The 22999-nt window shown below is 36.3% G+C and overlaps 1 protein-coding gene across 1 annotated transcript in view; it reads left to right on the forward strand.

The window, feature by feature from the left end:
* The window catches only part of TC2N (tandem C2 domains, nuclear), a 39901-nt gene that overhangs the window by 10694 nt on the left and 6208 nt on the right, over positions 1-22999 (forward strand). Inside the window, exons 2-10 of the mRNA XM_059373506.1 lie at positions 3307-3427; positions 4770-5003; positions 10995-11162; positions 12556-12647; positions 13866-13941; positions 14477-14577; positions 14968-15084; positions 18624-18815; positions 22862-22976. Coding sequence (XP_059229489.1) covers positions 3361-3427; positions 4770-5003; positions 10995-11162; positions 12556-12647; positions 13866-13941; positions 14477-14577; positions 14968-15084; positions 18624-18815; positions 22862-22976 — 1162 coding nt within the window. The 5' untranslated portion in view covers positions 3307-3360. The remainder of the gene's footprint in view (positions 1-3306; positions 3428-4769; positions 5004-10994; positions 11163-12555; positions 12648-13865; positions 13942-14476; positions 14578-14967; positions 15085-18623; positions 18816-22861; positions 22977-22999) is intronic.

Consider the following 22999-nt stretch of genomic DNA (forward strand, 5'->3'; position numbering starts at 1 on the left):
AATATTTATTTTAGAAAGGGAGAGAGAGAATGAGCTGGGGCAGGAGCAAAGAGAGAGGGACAAGTTGACCCCACTCCGGTCTCATGACCCTGAGATCATGACCTGAACCAAAATCAAGAGTTGGATGCTCCACCAACTGAGCCACCCAAGTGCCCTGAAAATGTATAAATTTTTAAAACAAATTTGTTACAAGATGATAATGGAAGAAAAGATGCTGTTTATAAAAGGCATATACTTAACAAGGAAAGTTCTGCACTTACATGAAAAAAACTGTAAAAACTCCCAAAGATACAAATGCAGATTTGAACAAATGTTCTGGGTAGGCATACACAACAACTTAAGAAGGTTAGGTTTTTCTAAAATCATTTATAAATGTAACAGAATCCTAATGAAAATACCATTAGGTTTTTTCTTCTGGGGCTAGACAGATTATGAAGTTTATTTGCAAGAACTGATAAGCAGGATAGATAGGAAAACCTTGAAATTGAAAAGCAGTAGGGATGGGAACTAGCCCTCCTACATATGTAAGCCTGTTATTATAAGCCATTATAATTTTAAAATGTGGTACAGGAAAAGACAGACCAAGTGCAGAGAATAGAAAATACAGAAATAAGCCCAATTTTATGTAGAAATTTAGTCTGTAATAAAGACAGCATTCTAAAATCATTGACGAAAATATGGAATTTTAAGTAAATGGTGATATTTTGATACCAGAATAGCCAATTGGGAAAGGAAGGATTGACTCTAATTCTCATATGAACACCAGGCTGTTCGTAATAGAAAGTAACACCGTGCTAAGTATTAGAAGAAACCATGAGTGAAGTCTTTTATGACCTATGTATGCAGAAAACTTTCTCGTGACCCCAAATCCAGAAGCAAAAAGGGAAAACACAGATAAGTAAAACTACATGTGTGTATATCCAAACACTTGTATGTTTCTATTTATCTGTGTGTATATATATTTATATTATATAATATTTATATTATATATAAATATATATACATTTATTTATACACACACATTCTCTTCCTTTCTCAGCAGAGAATCCCATAACAAGGCAAATGATAGCTAGAAGAATGTTTGCCACTTAATATCATGGATAATGTGTTAATCTCTCAAGTATATAAAAATCCTCCAAAACTGAGGCAGAAATGACCAAAATAGCTTTATAGAAAGATGAGCAAGGGATAATGAACAGGGAATTCATAGAAACAAATACAGATTAGCCTTTTATGAAAAGGTGCCCACCTTCACACTGAAAGAGATGCAAATTAAAACAACACGAGATAGGGTGGCTGGGTTGCTCAGTGGGTTAAGCTTCTGCCTTCCATTCAGGTGATGATCCCAGGGTCCTGGGATTGAGCTCTCTGCTTAGCAGGGAGCCTGCTTCCTCCTCCTCTCTCTCTCTGCCTGCCTCTCTGCCTACTTGTGATCTCTGTCTGTCAAATAAATAAATAAAATCTTAAAAAAAAAACCCACACACAACATGAGATACCATTTATTTCCCATCAGATGGGCAAAAGTCCAGCATTTTGACAAATAATTTGTTGGTGACCGTGTTTGGAAGCAGAGCTCGGGTATTACACTGAGAAGATACAGCTTATGACCTGCTAAAGGGGGAGGTGTAAGTCACCTCTGGGGGTTGCTGGGTAGCTCCCTCATCATCTGAGTTCCCGCTTTGGGGAAGTGGAAAACCCCCCGGGGTTGATTTGATTGAAGGCGCCATTTCAGTACACCCACACAAAAGAAGTAAAGTCAGAAGATTTGTTATTTAGAGATCCCAGAAACAACTGGGGACACAGAGATGAATTAAGATTCACTATGAATTGATAACTCTTTAGTCTGGATGATAGGGGTTTTCTTATACCATTTTATCATCTTTTGTAAACACTTGAAATTTTCCATGAAAAATGTATGGAGTGTAAATATGCATAAATGAAAAGAGTGCATTTGGAATTAAGTCAGTGAGGCCAGGGTGGGCAATTGGATGTGAAGTTCTTCAATTTTATGTTCCTGATTAATTTATAACAGACTCCTGGGGCACCTGACTGGCTTAGTTGGTATAGCATGTGACTCTTGATCTTGGGGTTGTAAATTCAAGCCCCATGTTGGGTGTAGAGATTACTTTAAAATAAAAAGTAAAAAAAAAAGTAAAAAAAAAAAAGGTAAAATAAAACTGACTCCCTTTATTTCCAGTTTTTGTTATTTGTGGTTTAGGTAACTGGTATCTGAGTGTGTGTGGATGTATGAAATACAGTGTTTAAGATATATTTTTCTCTTTGTGTAATTCTAAATGTTAAACCAACTTATAAAGTATGAAGTTGTTTATTGGCCCCATTATGGGACCTTTGGATTTCCAAAAGAATTGATGTGGAGGAAGTAAAATTTTTCTCACACTTTTTATGTGTGCCATATTTTCTTGGAAATTTTGCTTGGGCATTGATTTGGATATATCTGGCAAAAAGGAAAATTGAAGGTAGAATTTTTAAAAATTATTTTTAATTAACATATATTATTAGCCCCAGGGTACAGGTCTGTGAATTGCCAGGTTTGCACACTTCACAGCACTCACCATAGCACATACCCTCCCCAATGTCCATAACCCAACCACCCTCTCTCTACCCACTCCCCTACCCCCACAACCCACAGTTTGTTTTGTGAGAATAAGAGTCTCTTATGGTTTGTCTCCCTCCCGATCCCATCTTGTTTCATTTTTCCTTCCCTACCCCCCAAACCCCTGACTCTGCCTCTCAAATTCCTGGTATCAGGGAATCATATGATAATTGTCTTTCTCTGATTGACTTATTCTGCTCAGCGTAATAGAGGGTGGAATTTTTCTTTCTTTCTCTCTCTCTCTTTTTTAAAGATTTTATTATTTATTTGACAGACAGAGATCACAAGTAGGCAGAGAGGCAGGCAGAGAGAGAGAAGGGGAAGCAGGCTCCCCCCACTGAGTAGAGAGCCCGACATGGGGCTCAATCCCAGGACCCTGGGATCATGACCTGAGCCGAAGGCAGAGGCTTTAACCCACTGAGCCACTGAGACACCCCAATTTTTCCTTTTCTTTTCTTTCCAGATTTGACATTGAGATTGTTCAGTTAGTGATTTTTGAGTATGTCATTTTAATAACTTATAAGGAGGCTGGCTCATACAAAATTACATATAAGGTGAAAAATCTATCTTCTCTAAACATTTTTGCTTTGTATTCCTCATTCATCTTAGAAAGACAGATAATATGATTTATTTAGTGATACCTAATGGCATTAAGCATGATCATGTTAACTTGTTTTCTATTCTACCAACAGATTAATACTAAAATTGGAAGTTTATCAATTGCTGAATATTGGAAATTGGATGTAATGGCAGCAGAATTTATAAAGAGTTGCTGTAGAGGATGTTTCTATGGTGGCACAGAAAAGCATAATTGTGAGTTTGGCTTCTTTTGACTTCAACAAACATGTATTTAGTATCTTTTTTATTTGTGGCATTTTGTAATACAAAGATAAGTGAGATGTATTTCCTAACTTCGTGGGGGAGACAGAAACATAAATAAGAGGCATACTAGGTAAGTATTAAAGTACCCTGGAGTATGGAAGGAGAGAGATAAATTCAACATTAACTCCGGAGACACCCTAGGACATCACCATGGAGAGGATGGCATTTGGTATGGGAGTCTAGAGAGGATTTCGGCAGCTGGGTCGGCAGAAGGCAGTAAGAGTAGGTAAAAATTGGAACTGGGTGTGAGAGGTGGTTGAAATTGTACAGGCAAAGGCTGGGAAAGAAAAGTGTTGGGTGTGTTTGGGGACAGTGTACTCTGGCAAATGCTTTCATTTGAATAAAGACGATTTCTAGTTTATGAACAGTGCATTAAAAAACTGCCTTTCACAAATGAAAGGCTGCTGGAGAGGAGACCCATTATTTCATCAAGACCCCATATTTATCAAGGACTCCTGGAGAGTTCCCTTTCAACTGCATGTTCTCCTCCTCTCTTCAGAGTTGTGACAGGAACTTTATTTTTCTCTGGCTTTCTCTTGTATTCCTTCATCTAGAGTATAGCTTCCTAGTATATTTGAGTACGAAGGCTTCTTTTTGCATTAAAACATTTCATAATTCCTACACAATAGTAGTTGTACTTTCATTTCTGAAGTCAACAGACAGTACTAATTGTACATAAAGATGAACTCTGGGTGTCCTTTACCTCCCCATCCGAAGTCATCAGCCTTTGAGACAGGGCCAAAATGGGTCACAGAAGCTAGAACAGGGAAAGTTGCCATTATATTAGGGTAAAAATACATTTTATTTTGTGATTGGGTGAAGGTTTTTGTAGACTTGGAGACCTTTAGCTTTTTTTTCAGAATTCTTTTATATATTTAAGACTGATGTTAACCACCAGTACTGACAACAAGAATTGCTTTGTTGACAGTATTTTACTTAAAAGTATCGTGGAATTAACTACAAAATAAACTTGTTTTCCATCTGTGAACTCTTTTGTGGGAATGAGTTGCTTTCAAAACTGCTTTTACCATTATGATAAGTTGATATACTTTAGAAATAGTATATTAATTTCTCAAATATTGCCTGGACAGAATTAATATAGATTCCAGAAGTGCTTGATAGGAAAACTACGTAGAGGTTTCTGTATTAGAGGTTTGTTCTAAAATGATGAAGTAAGTACCAAAGTATGCTAACTTTAGATTATTAGAGATAACTCTACATTCATACTTGTGATTTTTCTTTTTTCTTTTCTTTTTTCTTCTTTTACATGCAGTTTCCAGGGAGAGAGACTTTCAAGCAGCAGTCTCAGAGACTCAGGATACCCCCGTCTCTGTCCCTCCCTTGACTGCTGTTTCGGTAAAGCCTCAGGTTGGCTGTACTGAGGATTACTTGCTTTCCAAATTACCATCTGATGGCAAAGACGTACCATTCGTGGTGCCCAGGTTTAAGCTCTCATATGTTCAGCCCAGGGTACCAGGAACTCTGTCACATCTGGAGGAACTTGAAGGTAAAAAAATGACACGCAGGATTTAAAGATCAACACATAGCATTTAAATGCTATTGTTTCTGTGATTTTGCTCTTTTATAACTTGAGAGTTTTAAAATTGTTTTATGTATAACTTTTTATTTATTTATTTATTTTTGTTTTGCTTTTTCTGCAGAGGAACTTAATGTATAATATTTTTGACAGGTCCCGTTATGAAATCTGATCACAACCAACGCACATTTGTGTGTAGATGTGGCCTTTTAAAAAAAAATTTAAGATCAATTAACATACAGTGTATTGTTAGTTAAAGAGTTTAGTCAGTTGCATTTAACACCCAGTGTTCATTCCATCACATGCCCTCCTTAATGCCCATCATCCAATTACCCCATCCCCTCACGCACTTCCCCTCCAGCAACCCTCAGTTTGTTTCCTATGATTAAGTGTCTCTTATGGTTTGTCTCTTTCTCTCTCTGGTTTCATCTTTTTTTTTTTTCCTTCCCTTCCTCTATGTTCATCTGTTCTGTTTCTTAAATTCCACAGATGAGTGAAATCATAGGATTTTTGTCTTTCTCTGACTGACTTATTTTGCTTAGCATAATACTCTCTAGTTCCATCCACGTCCTTGCAAATGGTAAGATTTCTTTTTTTTGAATGACTGACTAATATTCCATTGTATATGCAACTTCTCAGTCTAAATAGCCACTTGAGTGAGATAGATTCATTGGGTAGATTTTGGCTGATGTTAGAGGCCTGTGGAATTATGATGATAAGAAGAAGCAACATGAAATTCTTGTATTTTAAAAATAATTTGCTTTAGTCATTGAAACACTGTCACAATGTTTTCCCCCCTCAAAATTTTTTTGTGAAAAATTTCAAACATACAAAGAAGTTGAAAGACTATAACAGTGAATACCCATATATTCACCACATAGAATTGATCATTAATATTTTACCATACTTTATCACATATCTATCTATTGGTTCCTGTATCTGTTATTAGTCCTTTATGAGTTGGAGGGGCGTGGAGAACACATTTCACAATGTGAAATGACACTGATACGTTTTCTTCCGAATACTTAAGCATATATATACTTTATCAGAGTTCAGTATCTGTTTACAATTTTCTTCTTTTGACATAAACCTTATACAAAATGAACTGCCTCAGTTTTGAGGGTTTTTTTGTTGAGTTTGGAAAAATGCATTAACATTGTAATCCAAACTCCTATCAAAATCTAGAATATTTTTCCAAATATGATTTTCTGCCTCATCCTTTCTTCTCATTCTGGGACTCCAATTAGACATATGTTGGACCTTTTTATATTGTTTTATGAGCCTCTGAGACTTCTTTTGCTTGTTGTTTACCATTTCCCCCACCCTTAAGATTGGATATTATTGATTTTCAAGTTCACTCTTTCCTCTGTCATACAGCTGTTAAGCCCATCAAGTGAATTTTTATTTTAGACATTGTGTTTCTCAGTTGTTGAATTTACATTTGGTTCTTTCTCATATATTTTGTTTCTTTGCTGTGATTTTGTTTTCTTTTTTTTTCATTACCATAAACCTATTTTCTTCTATGTCTTTGGGCTTTAGTATGTTTCTCTGTTAATTCTAACATCAGAGTCATTTAGGTTTGGATTCTATGGTTTGTCTTTTTTGGGGGGTGGGGAATGGGTCACCTTTTCATGTTTCATTGTGTATGGAGTAATTTTAAATTGTATTCTGGGTTTGGGATGTTGTGTCATGGACACTTTAGAATCCATTATATTACTCTGAGGTAAGAGGGATTCCCCCCTCCTTTTTTTCTTTCTTTTAACCAGGCAATGAACTTTGTTGGACTATGCTGCAAATTCTGTGTCTTTGATGGCAGCTCTTATCTCACCTTGGTTTTTTATCCTTCGTTGGAGTCTATCCCGCATATGTGTGGCTCAGGGATCAGCCAGGTGTTTGAGCAGACTTTATTCACAGAATTTGGGGCTTTTTCCTTTCCAAGATACCCACCTTACTTTCTAGCAGCTGCGGTTGCTCTGAACTCTACCCTCTGGTTCTTTAGGCCAGAAAGAGTGTGGATTTTCTTTTGGCATTTTATCTGCCCTGTGCAGCACCAACTTTGGCTTGTGCTAAAGCAGACAGTCATTAAAAACAGATGGCCATTCCCTTTCTTCCAAGAGTCAGTGCTGTCCTGAATATGCCCTGCTTCTGCTCACTCTCCAGTGCCTTCAGGGTTTTTGTTCATGCTCTTTTTGGTCTACAGGGTACTGTTGTTATGTGCAGGAGACTTGGGTTTGGTAGGAGTGATCCATCTTCCTTCCATCTTTACTTCCTTCCTTCTGTCCTTCCTCCTTCCCCCCTCCCTTCCTTTCTTCCTTCTTTCTTCAAGGAAAGGAGAACCCCATGCTTGGCCCACCACCTAGTTTTGCATGGCAGCAGTGTCTCTCAAAAGCAGTGTTTACAAGCTCTTGGCCACAGCACACCCTGATCATTGGTCTTCCTCTTTCTCAGTACTTGTTAACAGGATTGGGATTAAACTATATAAACAGTTTGGTAATCTGTTTTATTCTTGTCACACATTGTGAACATGTTTTCATGTTCATTGCTTTTTAATGGCCCCGTAGTAATTAAATCCTTAGATGTACCATAATTTATTTAATAAATTCTGTATTCTTAAACATTTAGGGTACCTTATGTATTATTTTCATAATCAGAAAATAAGAAATACCTATCTGGCTATATGTGGTGGTTCTTCTTTTGTCTGTTTTATTAGGTCACTGGAAAACAGATTGCTTTTTGATTTGAATGAATGAAGAAATGGGTTTACACTTAAATTATAGGCTCAGTGAGTATGTGGTAAAGTCATCTGATTTTGATCATATTGGAGAGAAAGATGACTCTATTAGAGTCGAGAAAGTGTTCTTGGTGTCTAACTCTAGAAGTCAGACATGTGCCTGCTGTATGTGTATGTGCCTATGAGTGATGGGCTGACAAGGAAATTTTGAGAGGGAGATAGGGCCGACCACTGTCAGTAATGACTGACATTATATGTCAAGTATTTGAAATGTGTTTTGTTTCATTGCTGTTGCTTACTGCTTTGTAACACAAAGATTCTATCACTAACATCTTGCCATATTTGCTTTGTCACATATCTGTCTACCTTTCCATCAAGAGAATGCATTTCAAATAAATACTAAAATTTTAAATAGATCTTTTGAGAGGTGTAAAGTAAATGTTACTCTATGTTAGTTTTATAGTACTGTGGTTCTGTAAATTGAGAGAAGTTCCTCTTGAACTTTAAAAATGATATCACTGTATACCGTTTGAGGGGAAAATTGGAATTCTGTTAAGGAAAAATGAAATCAGAATATTTTTTTTTAGGTGTAGCCTATAAAGGTAGTGAGTCATCTTTGGTGCTACGACTCGTGACAGTGTATCCTTGTTACCATAAACAGACTTGTGGTAGTGCTTATGCACTGAATGACTTAAGGGTTAGTTCCTAAGGTGTACAGGCTCCTCGCAAAGCTCTCTGGCATCATAACTCCCTCTTGGCACCCCTCTGCCTGTGTATTGTGTTGGATTACACACATAGTTATTTGAACTGGGTAAGTGTAAGATCTCACCTCATAACCCCATATTTTATTTTTCTTTTCTGAACTCAGTATGAAGCCACCTGTTTTATGGGTTAGCTTAATTCAGAAAGTATTGGTTTATACTGTGGGTTCTATTTTAAATAGGATGAAAAGGATGAAAAGATGGCAATAATTTAAATACTTGAAAACTTTATTTTATGTCTCTATATTATTTCCAATACGATTCTGAACTTTGGAAGGAATTTGATCTACTGGTTTTACCCTTTTTAAATTGGAAATATGCACATGTAGAAAAAGGGAACAAAAGGAACAAAGCAGAAATACATAGTTCCATAATTTATTAAGCAAAATACATGTATGGCCACCACTCAAGTAAACAGATATGTATCACCCCAGTACACAGACGTCTCCCTCTTCCCTCTTTTCTGTCACTCCAGAGTAATCAGGTCCCAACTGCAATGATTATTGCTTCCTTGCTGTTCTGCCCTTTTTTTTTTTTTAAACCACCTTAGCACATATCCCTAAATGTCATGGTTTATTTTTTTCTGTGTTCTGACCTTTAGGTAAATGAAATGCCATATTTACCATAGTCTCCTGTTTATGGGTTCTTTCATTCAACATCATTTTGGTGAGAGTCATTCACATTGTTGTCAGTAGCTTCAGTTGGCTTTAATATCTGTACAATATATTTATTGTATTTACTAAAAAATAGATTCATTTTTACCCCAAATGGCATGGTATACAGCCATGTGTCAGTACAGCATACAAAAGTTGCTTTTAGTAGTAGGTATAAACTACAGTCATTTTACTGTTGATGGTTATTGTAGGTATAAACTACAGTCCATTTTACTGTTGATGGTCATTGAGTTTTTTCTGATTTTCTGGTCGTGATGGATAATGATGCTTATGAACATGCTTATACGAGTCTCGGGGAGTACACGTGCGGGCATTTCAGTCATGTACGTGTCCCAGAACAGCACCTTCATGTCACAGGGTATGCATAGCGCAGCCTTTGTCGAGTTTGCCCCGCTGTTTTCTGCGGGGATTGTCTCAGTTTATGATTCCCACCAGCCAAGCTTGGTAGCTCACGTTGTGCTCCTCTTGTCCACACTTGCTTTTGTCAGGCTTTTTGATTTTAACCATGCCGGTGAGTCTGGAGTGGAATCTCCTTGGAGTTTTCATTTGCATTTGCCTCGTGACTAATGAAATTGAGCACCCGCTCATATTTTTTGGCTCTTTGGATAGCCTCTCTTCTCAAGTGTCTGCTCGAGTCCTTCAGCCAATTTATACGTGGCCCTGCCTGTCTTTTCCTTACTGATTTGTGGGAATTCCTGATGTATTCTGGCCATTGTATGGCCAGAACCATGTACTGTTGGTTCTGCTTCTTGTACATGTCTTCTCCCACAGTCGGTTACCTTTGCACCCTCTTCAATAGTCTAGAAAAATGGAAAATGTCAATTTTAATGTAGTTCAGTGTATTAAAAATTTTTTATGATAAATGCTATGTTCCATTTAAGAAGTTCTTCCCTGATCTAAGGCTGTGAAAACTGCCTTATACATTTATTTAAGTGTATAAGTTTTATTGGTTTACCTTTAACATTTAGTTCAGACCCACATCCAATTGAAATTACTGTTTTGTGAATGTTTTAAGTTGGGATGAAGGTTTGTTTGTTTGTTTGTTTGTTTGTTTTTAGTATATATCAATATCTAATTGTCTTAGCACCTTTTATTGATAAGACTGTTCTTTCTGCACCATTTTCCAGTGCCACATTGATTGTAAATCTAATGTCCACAAAATAATGTGTGTCTCTTTCTGTTCTGCTCAGTCTTACTTTATTGTGCTAGTGTTCTGTTCTTAATACCCAGTAGCACAGATCTTTTAATCTTGTTTTTCTCCTTAAAGATTTGTTTTGGTTATCCTAGGACTGTTGTGTTTCCATATAAATATTTTCTAATCACCTTTTTGTTGATTGCTAACTTTATTGCATTGTGATTAGAGAACATTACTCTGTTATTTCAGTCCTTTCAGAGTTATTAAGAATTGTTCTGTGTCCCTCAGCTTGCTGTCAGTTTGTATAAATGTTCTGCATCTTCATCAAAACAATGATTATCTTTTTACTTAAAAGGTGTTCTTTGTGTAAGTAGAAAAATAAAAGGAAACTCAGATTACAAAATACAGAATTGTTTATGGGGCAAAGAAAAATGCCAAAAATTTACCAGACTGTCTTGAAAGCAGGGCTCATAGCTGATCCCTGGCAGAAGACTCCATGCAGAGCTCAATAAATGTGTGCTTATTTTTTATATTTCAAGCACATGTGATTTGGTATTACTTGAGACAAAAATTTTTTTCCCTCTGCCTTGACTGCATTAGCTGTTAGCTAATAACTCCAAGAAAAGTGTATTATAAAACTTTAGAAACACTTACTTTCAGGATCTGCCAGAGCATCTTTTGGAGATCGAAAGGTAGAACTTTCCAGTTCATCCCAGCATGGACCTGGCTATGACATTTACAACCCATGCTACAGGTATCCGCACATTTCACCTGATCTGAACCGGCGCCTTCCTCCTCGTTCAGAAGCAGTGAGACTGTATGGATCAGGTATGAAAACTTTTTTGTGTGTTTTCTCTTTGTGTTTTTCTCTAACAACTGTAGAAATCAAATGAAATCTAAGACCCTAGAAGAGAGGATTCTAATTATCAAAAATAAAAAAATAAGAGAAAAGCAGGCTTCAGAAGTGATATGATAAACGTTATGGCATCTCTGTGGTATTCTATCTAATGTGAAAATTGAAAGATTAATGAATGATGTGTATTGGTAGTTCCAGTTCCATTTTATTTGTCCTTTTTTGAAAAGTTTTATTTTTTTCTGTATCATCTATCCATTCAGAAACCCTACAATAGATATTTATTAGCTTCTTTCTTTCCTGCTCTATTTAGTAAAAATTATAAATTTATAAACTAATGATGAGATTACAAACATGACCAAAGAAAACAGAAAATGCCTGCATGATCATAGGACTTTCTTAGTTTAATATTTGAGTGCTATATAAATTTTAGACTTTCATGTATATATGTGATTCACAAAATTCTGTTTTTCAAGTTTTTTTTTAATAATTTTTTATTTTTTATAAACATATAATATATTTTTCCCCCCGGGTTGCAGGTATGTGAATCACCAGGTTTACACACTTCACAGCACTCACCATAGCACATACCCTCCCCAATGTCCATAACCCCACCCCCCCTGTTTTTCAAGTTTTTAATGTATATTGCTATCCCAACAACTGAATTCAGGGTGAGGTCTAAAAACAAGGCAGAAGTATTTATTTAAATGTTTATTTCAGCACTGTTTTAGAATACATGGTTAATGTACTGAGTTCCATTCCTTAAGAATCTTCTAATTTTGGGTGCCAGGGTGGCTCAGTTGTTAAGCGTCTGCTTTTGGCTCAGGTCATGATCCCAGGGTCCTGGGATTGAGCTCCCTGCTCAGTGGGGAGCCTGCTTCTCCCTCTCCCTCTGCCTGCCACTCCCCATTGCTTGTGCTTGTTCTTTTTCTCTGTCAAATAAATAAAATTTATTAAAAAAAGGAATCTTCTAGTTTAGGAAGGAAACTAGAAATATAGGAACACATGGAATTCAGAATATTTTTTTAATGTACTAAATGCTCATTATGTTATTGAATTGCATTTAGCACAGAAGACCTACATTCTCTTAGAGTATTCCTATGGAATAAAGAATTGTAATGTAAACAGAAAGAATGAGTTTTTCCTCCTCGATATTTGATGTGGTTGTGAAAATGTGTTGTTTGATTTATGTTGGTTTCTATTTGAACCAAAGTAAAATAATCGAAAAAAAATTTAAACTTTAGTAGAAGACTTTGTCTCTTCAATAGATTGCGTTAATATTCATGATGCACTCCTATAGAGATTTAGTTCATAGTCCAATGTTTTTTCTTCTTTGATAAAGAGAAATTTTTCCATGTTTCTTTGTAGTTTGTGACTTAAGGACCAGCAAACTTCCCAGTTCCCCTGGGCTAAGCAAGTCTATGTTTGATCTTACAAGTTCATCTCAGCGGTTCATGCAGGTGAATTATTGATATAAATTGTATAGGATAACTTATTTGCAAGCTAAAAAATTGAGGAATGTGTGAATTACATTAGAAACAACATGTATAGACCTTTTGTAGATAAATCTGTGGTAATATCTGAGGAATAAATACTTAACATTTCCCATGTGCATTTTTCACATTTTTCAGCTATTAAAAGGCATTTTCTTTTTCTTTTTCTTTTTTTAAATGAATCTTACCTTTCTCAGTTAGTATGCACTCAGGTAATCTTGAAGGCATTTGGAATTTAGAAAAGATATGATTAGAAGTGCGTATTGATTGAAACTTCCTTCTTGAATCAGCTACCTACTTAGTAAAAATTAGTATTTCTATTGAGATATAGGATTTTAATTACTCATTAATATTAACACAGCATCCTCCTATTTTTGAAATAAAACAATTTTTTGATGTTTAAAGTTTCTTATAAAAGCATAAGTAAATTGTGATTAATTAAAAATTACAAAATAGAGTTAAGCAAATTAAAAAGACAAATCACCTATATTCCTATAACTGAGAATAAAAGCACATAAAAATACTGTTCTAGATACTTGAGTGTTTTTTTCCATGTGAGTGTATATACATGTATTTTATTAAAATGGAAGTGTATTCTAAATAATCCTTCGGAATTGTCAGTAGGGTTAATTTCTCGCAGAATTAATTCTGCAGAGCACCAGTCCTTGAATATGTATCAGAATAGGTTGGTGAGCTTGTTAAAATTCTGGCAGCCCATCAAACCCCCAGAGCATTTGATTCCGTAGCTCTGCACTGGGGGCTTCAGTTTGTCTTTCCAGCAAGTTCTCCGGTGATGTTGATCTTGCTGGTTCAGAGGGACCATGCATTAATGACTGCTACGTAGCAGGTTTTTAAGTAACAGGGCACTTTCAATGTGTTCTTATTTTTACTGGTACTTTCAACCAGGAAACAATAAGTAGTAATTTCTTTTTCCTTATAAAACCAAACTCCAAACAGCAAAGGCTTTCCCCATATGTGACTAAGTAAGCTATTGAAGATTTTCCTGGTAACATAGACAGAAAGCTTTTTTTCTCTTTTCCATCTAAAAGAGGGATATTCTGACCAGTAGCATTGTCAACATGGTTAGCATGCAGTTTGATACCTGAGTGGGTGTTGGGGGTTAAGTTTCAGAATCTTTAAAGTTCGATGCACGGTATCAGACTCAAGAACAATTTTTATCTCTAGAGACATGATTCCTGGTCCAGCATGCCTAGCACTTCTTCTTCAAGGAAAAACTCCCAGGGCAGTAACAGAAGCCTGGGTAAGGAATAAAGTGCCTTCTTCTTATATTCTTTTTTTAAGGAAATTATTTCTACCTAATCGTAATTTGAATATATATATGGTAGGGTAAAAGAGAAAACTTCAAGATGGTTGTATCTGTTATCTGTATATGAATACTTGGATCAGGTAGCCCATTTTAGGGTTCAGGCACGAAAGCATCTTTAAAAAACACAAAGCAGTGACATGACTTTTGTTTGTTTTGAGTATTCTATTGCAGAAACTTCTAGAAGCATCCAGGATTAAAAGCCATGTCAGTGTTATTTGGGAAAGTGTATCTTAGTTTTAACGTAAGTCACTCAGGCTGTATTTAAGTTTTCAAGCCAATGTACTTCTTATAGGTCTTACCCTAGCATTCCAATAGTAACACTGAAGTGAGATTTTTGTCTTATTAAAGTGGCAACTTAAAAAAAAATGGCAATTTTCAGTTGTGCTCTTAAAATTAGATTGTGTCAAAGCATAATTGGATTAGAAGGATTGCATAGCATTTCAAATGTCCTTGTCCTTTTACAATTCAGATACAATTACTCTGTCAGGAGATGAAAGAGATTTTGGGAGATTGAATGTGAAAGTGTTTTATAATTCTTCAGTAGAGCAGATCTGGATCACAGTTTTGCAGGTAAGTTGATTTAGCAAATACCAACTTTTCTGACAAAATTGAATATTTTCATTATAAACATCTGTTGCTCTCTCTGGGTAACGGACAATACCTTCTTTGGAATTTAGGATTTTGTAGTATTCTGCAGAAAACGGTATTTTAAAAAGACTCTAAAGAAACTAAGTCTGTAGGTCTGATGGAATTGTGGTTTTTAACCTCAAGAAGGAAATTGATACGCTGTCTGGAACATTAAATGTCCAATTATTTTAATGTAGATGAAACAAAAGATCTCAGTACACTAACGTTTACTTTTATGGCTTGTATTTAAGTCATTTAACTCAAGAAATACATCAAATATTTGTATTGTTAGGGTTCTTTGTAAAATTCAAACTATATTTTTAATTTTTTTAGTGCAGAGATTTAAGTTGGCCTTCTAATTGTGGAGACACTCCTACTATTTCAATAAAAGGAACACTGACATTGCCCAAACCTGTGCATTTCAAATCTTCAGCAAAGGATGGCTCTCATGTAAGTGGTTGCTTGTGTTTGAATTTCTTTTTATTTATTTATTTATTTGTTTGTTTATTTATTTTTTCATATTTGTCACTTTAAACTGTGTAAAGAATTGGAATGAGAAAGTGTCTTGTTTTCGAGAAATTGCAAACTACATATTCATTGCTTTTTAAAGACAATTTTGTGCTTCAAAAATACTTGATAGTTCATTGTCCAATGTTGCATTTAAAAAGAAAATCTTTTTCTTTTATTTTTATTTTAATTTATTTAATTTAATCCAAGCATAGGAGACCACTTTTCTTGTATGAAAGGAGAATGTCTATATTTTTGTTTTCTGTCGTCCTAGCCCACTTTGGCTTTGAAGAATAATTGCATGACTGTAATAAATTTCTTTCTAAGTATTTCCAGCTATTACAATCGGAAGACTTACGATCCTGAATTTGGTTTTATAGATTTTAGACTTCCCATTACTTTAAATATATCTTCATTTTTGTCTTTTCATATATGAAAGGTTAGTGTTTTTCCATGCAAATGAAAGGTGTTTTCTGTAAGGACATATGATTTAAAAATAAGATAATTCAAATAACTAATAATCGTGAAAAAAATTTACTCTCACTAGTAGTTATAGAAATTCAAATTTAAATTCCATATTGCTCTCTTTCTTTCTTTGCTTATTAAAATTAGGAAAAAATTTATAATTACTCTGGAACATAGAACTTTCTGGAAATTATTTTGACAAAACACATCAAAGTCTTGAAATATTTATACATCTTACATAGTAATTCTACTTGGAATGTGTTACATGGAAATAGTTTAAAATGCAAATAAAAATATATATAAAGTATTCTTAGCAGTTTTGTTCATAGGGGAATAATTGGAAACCAACTAAATGTCTTATATAGGGGAACGGTTGAGAAAGTTCACGGAATCTATACCATGGGCATTAGAGTTTCTGTGGGTTGCTATAACAAAGTACCACAAATTGGGTGGCTTAGGACAACAGAGTTTTCTCTCTCACAGTTTTGGAGAAAGTTGGAAATCAAGGTGTCAGCAGTGAGGGAGAATCTGTTCCATGCTGCTCTCCTAGCTTTTGGTAATAGTCAGCAGTCTTTGGCATTCCTTGGCTTCACTCTGCTTCCATCTTCACATGCCGTTTTCCATCTATCACTGTGTCTCCACTGCGACCTCACCTTAATGTCACCATTTACATCTTCAAGGACCCTGTTTCCAAATAAGGTCACGTTCTGAGTTACTGGACATCAGGGCTTCAGCGTATCTTTTTGGGGGCCAAATTTAGACCATAACACCATGCGATAGAATACTAGGCAGCTATAAAAGATAATGTTTAGGAAGAGGTTTTTTTTTTTAAGTATGTTTTTTTAGATTTTATTTATTTATTGGACAGAGAGAGAGATCACAAGTAGACAGAGAGGCAGGCAGAGAGATCTTAGGGGGAAGCAGGCTCCCCGCTGAGCAGAGAGCCCAATGCAGGGCTCCATTCCAGGACCCTGAGATCATGACCTGAGCTGAAGGCTGAGGCTTTAACCCACTGAGCCACCCAGGTGCCCCTTAGGGAGAGTTTTTAGGGACATGGAAAAATGTTCTTAGTAAATAAAAAGGCAGTAATCAAAATTGATGTATATGTGTTAGTATCTCACTTTATGAAAATATGCATTATAGAAGGTCAAGATGGAAATAAATCTTAACTCCAGTTATAATGCTGACATTCAAGATGAATCCTTCCTGAATTAAACAGAAAAGCTTTCACTTTTTATTTTTAAAAAAAGATTTTACTTATTTATTTGACAGACAGAGATCACAAGTAGGCAGAGAAGCAGGCAGAGAGAGAAGAAGAAGCAGGCTCCCTGCTAAGCAGAGAGCCTGATGGCAGGGCTCAATCCCAGGACCCTGGGATCATGACCTGAGCTGAAGGCAGAGGTTTTAACCCACTGAGCCACCCAGGTGCCTCAGGTTTCACTTTTTGATTGCCAAATAAAACCAAATTAACTTAGGAAAAGTTGGGAAAAATTGTTCTCATATTAAAACTTGCACAGAATCTTTTAAATTTATTATTATTGATCAACTTGTTGACCCTTACTGTAGCAAAATGTGAAGTAGACCAGCACACGTGGCTTATGTGTAAGCTCATTGCATCTCCGTTTAAGAACACTTGGGGCGCCTTGGGTGGCTCAGTGGGTTAAAGCCTCTGCCTTTTGCTCGGGTCATGATCCCAGGGTCCTGGGATTGAGCCCCGCATTGGGCTCTCTGCTCAGCAGGGAGCCTGCTTTCTCCTCTCTCTCTGCCTGCCTCTCTGCCTACTTGTGATCGCTGTCTGTCAAGTGGATAAATAAAATCTTTTTAAAAAAAAAAAAAAGAACACTTGGTGTACACTGCATTGTTGATGTGATCGTGAGACTGAGAGAAAAAGAGAGTGCTGGTGTTTGGGAGTTCTCAAACACAATTCTGACTATACAGATATAAACAGTTACAATAAAAGTCAAAATGTGGTTGCAGTATCTAAAATATTGATGTTAGTTGCCCAGATATCTTATTTTTTCAAAAGGCAAAAAAAAAAAAAAAAATCTTTTTCAAAAGAATGTAGTAAAGGGGCGCCTGGGTGGCTCAGTGGGTTAAACCGTTGCCTTCGGCTCAGGTCATGATCTCAGGGTCCTGGGATCGAGTCCCGCATCAGGCTCTCTGCTCAGCAGGGATCCTGCTTCCTCCTCTCTCTCTCTGCCTGCCTTTCTGCCTACTTGTGATCTCTCTCTGTCAAATAAATAGAATCTTTAAAGGAAAAAAAAAAATGTAGTAAAGAGAATAAGGAAGTGTAGAGCAAAATCAGTCTGGTGTTAAGAAGATGTGAGCCCATGGTAAGCTTAGGCTTTTAAAACTTTAGGAATAATGAAAAGAATATTGGAAAATACTCTGAGCATGGAAAACACTGACTTGCTGCCTGGGGTTGGATGCTTATGAGAAAAGATAGCACTTTCCAAGGAGACTGATTTCCAGGTTAGAAAGGGTGAAGCAAACGTCACCGAAGGAGAAATTGAAGCCCAAGGTAGGTGGGAAGAATGTTAGACAAAGAATAGAAATAATTCAAGTCTCTTAATGTGAATGGTTAGATTTGGGGTACTTATGAGAGAGCACACATGAGATTCTTGAACCGCTTATTAACTGTTGAAAAATTGTGGTGAATAGCAGGAAAGATTCCCCAGAACCAAAGATGGAAAACAACCCAATTTTCAAAAAGTAGAGAAGCTATATTCTGCTAAACTTCTTGTTGATATTGACCTGAGTTCCTTAGTAATTAAAAGGATGATTTGTGAAATTAAAGAAGGCAGTATTCAAGATAAATTCTGGAAAAATAATTCATGGTCATTGTCATCTTAAGTTACATTGAAAAATATCTTTTTGTTGTAAAAAAATTTATATCTTCCTTTCCTACATTATAAAATGTTATTTTCATTTCTTTTGTATCAGCATATCTTTTTTTTTCAGTCCTTTTATCTACTTTTTTTTAAATTATTTTCTTGTGTGTGTGGTTTTTTTTTTAGATTATCGAATTTATGGAAACTTTTGTTTTTGCTATTAAACTCCAAAGTCTACAAACTGTAAGGCTTGTATTTAAGATTCAAACCCGGACTCCTAGGAAGAAAACCATCGGAGAATGCTCACTCTCACTCAGAACTCTCAGCACACAGGAGATGGAATACTCTTTGGATATAATGCCACCTTCAAAAATTTCTGTAAGTGATAGTGGTATGTAATGTTGAAAGTGTTTTATACTTTTAGAACTATTTTTGGGGGTGAGTTTTGGTTGGAGTATAAACTGAACGCTCTAGAATATACTAGAGGATCAGGAAGGCTCTCAAGAAGAAATAGTAATAATAATAATGCTGATGTCATTGTTAAATAATACTTTTTAAGTAATTGATAAAAGGTTGTTTTATCAAGTAATTGATAAAAGATAACAGATACCCTTTGCCTTCTCTGTTGAAAAATAACCTTAGGGTTACCTTCTCCTAGTACATTTTATTTTTATTTATTTATTTTTTAAATTTTATTTATTTATTTGACAGAGAGAGATCACAAGTAGGCAGAGAGGCAGGCAGGGAGAGAGGAAGGGAAGCAGGCTCCCTGCTGAGCAGAGAGCCCAATGCGGGACTCAATCCCAGGACCCTGATCATGACCTGAGCCGAAGGCAGCGGCTTAACCCACTGAGCCACCCAGGCGCCCTCCTAGTACATTTTATATAAACGTTTCATATGTCAGGGAAAATAATCCTGAAGTTAGTAGCTGATAACTTAGAAAGAGCAAGAAAGAATCATAAACTCCAAACTCAGAGGTTGCCTTAAAAGATTAGGAAGGTGGTTTTAATCATGAGTAAGCTAAATATCTGTCCATAAATTGGGTAAAATGGAGGCTCTTACGACTGGGGTATTGCTTGTTTGTTAGTTAGTTTGTTTTGGAAAAGAACTTGATTATCTGTACCGCTTCTTGATTTTTGAGACCTGATTTTAATTCTCTCAACTAGCCAGCTAATTTCTCTCAACTAACTAGCTAATTTCAACTAGCTGTTGAAATTGTTTAGATATCCCTAATAATTTAATTCTGTAGCTTCTGTGTCAGGATAACAGTTACAGAAATCAGTCATAAGCTTCTGTAAGGTCAAGCCTATATGTGATTTTAAGTTCATATGGGATTTATATTTTTTCTGCCTTCCAAAATATTTAACATGACTTTAAGTGATTCTTAACCCTGGCTACACATTAGAATCACCTGGGGAGCTTGACAAACATGCCCACATCTTGACCAGATAAATCAGAATTTTGTGGGGGGAGTGAGGGGAGGCAGGGGTAGGCCACAAGCATCTGTACTTCTCAGCTTTCCAGGTGATGCGGCGGTGCAAGCCTGGTTGAGAACCACTGAATTAGAGGGGAATTAAGTTAGGGATTAAAAAACAAAAACCAAAAGATTTCTATAATCAAAAAATGATATTTTTAGTAGTTATTTCTTATGTATTATTTTCTGTCTCCATCTCCAGTGTGTTCCCTGTATAGCATTTATTACAACTTAGAATTCAGTTACTTGTTCTAAACAAAAGTAGCCTCTAGCTTCCATCTGTTTTCTTTATATTTGACTTTGCTTAGTAAGGGTCTGTTTTATTCTTGGCATTGAATACTGGTACATAGGTAGGTAGGAAAGAATAAATGATGAATGAAAGCATGCCATATTAGATTATTTTTATATTCTGTTGAAATATAGCAGATTTGATTTCTAACTGTGACAGGAGTTTGTCACCTTGCATTTTTTTTTTTTAATTAACTTGGTGTAGAGAGTAATCTGCAACCATATTTTACAGAGGGCACAAATATACTATTCAGGTGGTTGATTCATATAGTAACACTTTAAAGTCTAGGAGAGTGTATCAAAAGATAACTCAGCAAAGGTATTTTCTGGGGAATTGAGATGTTCTAATCTTATCTGCCTTGGAGAATCTGAATGAATGATTATGGCTGAGTTTCCACCAAATAATGTTATGTATTAGAGGTCTTACACACATTTGTATATCTGCTTTGTGCTAGGTGCTAGGCATACAAAAAGATTGGTGGCCTGAAGGAAGAGCTTAGGAGCTCTACTGGACCAGTGAACTTACGTTACTGAGGGTGAATATTTCATATTATTGGCTAAGGCAAAAGTAGTAGGCTTTGTTTCCTGTGTCGAGAAGGAAGATTGGTAGTCTTTGTGAAAGTGACAGAGCCAGACTCACACTGATAACTACATCGCCGTGAACAGTAGAACTATCATGTAACCTCATGCTTTCCTCGGTACAGAATTGTTGACCTTGACAAATAGTAATGGAAGTATTTATTTGAGAACCCAGATTTCTGTGTGGAACAATGCACAAGAGGTTCTCGTGCAGAAGACACTTCAACCACACAGGGGAGGTGGTGTTAGGTGACTTAATGCTCACACCAAACTTCGGAGCTCTCTGCTCTTGGTATCCCTACCGTGGAGACCAACACACTGAAGCCCTTGCCTGGTTTCCTCCAGCTGGTAGTTGGTGAGGCGGGATTTGAACAGAAGCACCGATTCCAGGACGACCCTCTTAGCTCGACTATATAGTGCTCCCGCCAAGGAGATATGGTCCAACATCACAGGTCATGGTTTCCTCCAATTATGCATAAGTTTTCACTTTCAACAACAATTCAAGGAAGGCTTAGAAAGTCTTCTTCTTCAAAAAAAAAAATGATACATTAGTCAGGACCAGAGATCATATCTTATATCTTCCACAGTTTTGTGCCCGTTAAAAATACACTTAATATATACCTGCTGCTTGATTAGAATTTTAATTTTTTGGTGACTGGGAGATTGAAAACCACTTTGAATAGTTTCTCATGATCTAAATTAATATCCTGGAACATAGTAAGTAATTTGAATTCCGAAATGACACTGGCAAGTTGGAAATGGCAAACTTTTTGCTAAACACTGCTCGGTTTTGTATGAGTGAGTACTACAGGTGTGTAACACTAAGGGAAGTTTTGCAACCATTAGGTATTTTCATAAGTATGATCACATTGTGGGTACAAAACCATAATAAGGGGCCCCTAGGTGTCTCAGTTGATAAGCGTCTGCCTTCAGCTCAGGTTATGATTCCAGGGTCCTGGGATCAAGCCCTGCATTGGGCTCCCTGCTCAGTGGGAAGCCTACTTCTGCCTCTCCCACTTCCCCTGCTTGTGTTTCCTCTCTTGCTGTCTCTCGCTCTGTCAAATAAATAAATAGAATCTTAAAAAAAATCATAATAAAAAATTTTATCCATAGTTTTCTTGTTGTTTTGTAAATAGTAAGTAATGTCCTTTTTAATCTACTTTTTTAAAATGCCAAGAACATGGGGCACCTGGGTGGCTCAGTCCTTAAGCGTCTGTCTTCAGCTCAGGTCATGATCCCAGGATCCTGGGATCGAGCCCCACATTGGATTCTCTGCTCAGCAGGGGGCCTGCTCCCCCCCCCTTGCTTGTATTCCCCCCCCTCACTCTCTCTCTCTCTGCCAAATAAATAAAATCTTTAAAAAATAAAAAATAAAAAAAATAAAATGCCAAGAACAGTAGCATTCCTTTTTAATCAACAAAGACTTTAACTTTTCCCTTCTCTGTTTCTCCTTCGTTTTACTGTTTGCCTCCGGTTTTCTTTGACCTTTTCCTTATTATTTCCCGCCTCCACTTTGACTAGCTCCCTTCTTGCCGGCTTTCTTCTTTGGCTGGCTCTCATTCAGCATAGTAAGCCAGCTCTTAACCCACACATTTGTTCCTTGTAGTAATCCTTTTTCTTCTGAGCTGGGTAGCACCTACTATCATGTCTACAATTAGAAAAATATAATGATGATTCTCATATTTGAAACTTTTTATTGAGCTTCATGTATTCTTAAAAATAATTCAAATGAATACATTTAGGTGTTTTTGGAAGTGTGCTGCTTTGGTGTTTATCGTGCTGACACTTTCTTTAGTATAGCTGCTTGGGAATTTAATTTGTTTTCAATTTGAATTATCTTCTGACTGCTCTGATTGGGAACAATCAGATATGTTGGTGTGACTTGGATTTTCAGAATCCATGAAAGTGAGTACCTCATATTTACAGAATCCATGACATTTCTCCTAACCATCTTATGGACCATAGCTTTTGTGTGTCAAAAAAAAGCAGTGTTTTCTTCTAACTGTAGTTCTTTATTTCTACATTTTTGAAATAACCCCAAATCTTATTCTTAATTAACAAATGGCACTCTTTTAATATCCAGGTTTGCCATGCAGAACTTGAACTGGGGACTTGTTTTCAAGCCGTAAATAGCAGAATTCAGTTACAGATTCTTGAGGCACAATACCTTCCAAACTCTTCAACACCTCTTGCTTTGAGTAAGTATATCCGTGGCTCAAAG

Source organism: Mustela nigripes, chromosome 13 (genome assembly GCF_022355385.1).
Source record: "Mustela nigripes isolate SB6536 chromosome 13, MUSNIG.SB6536, whole genome shotgun sequence".
Classification (NCBI taxonomy): domain Eukaryota; kingdom Metazoa; phylum Chordata; class Mammalia; order Carnivora; family Mustelidae; genus Mustela; species Mustela nigripes.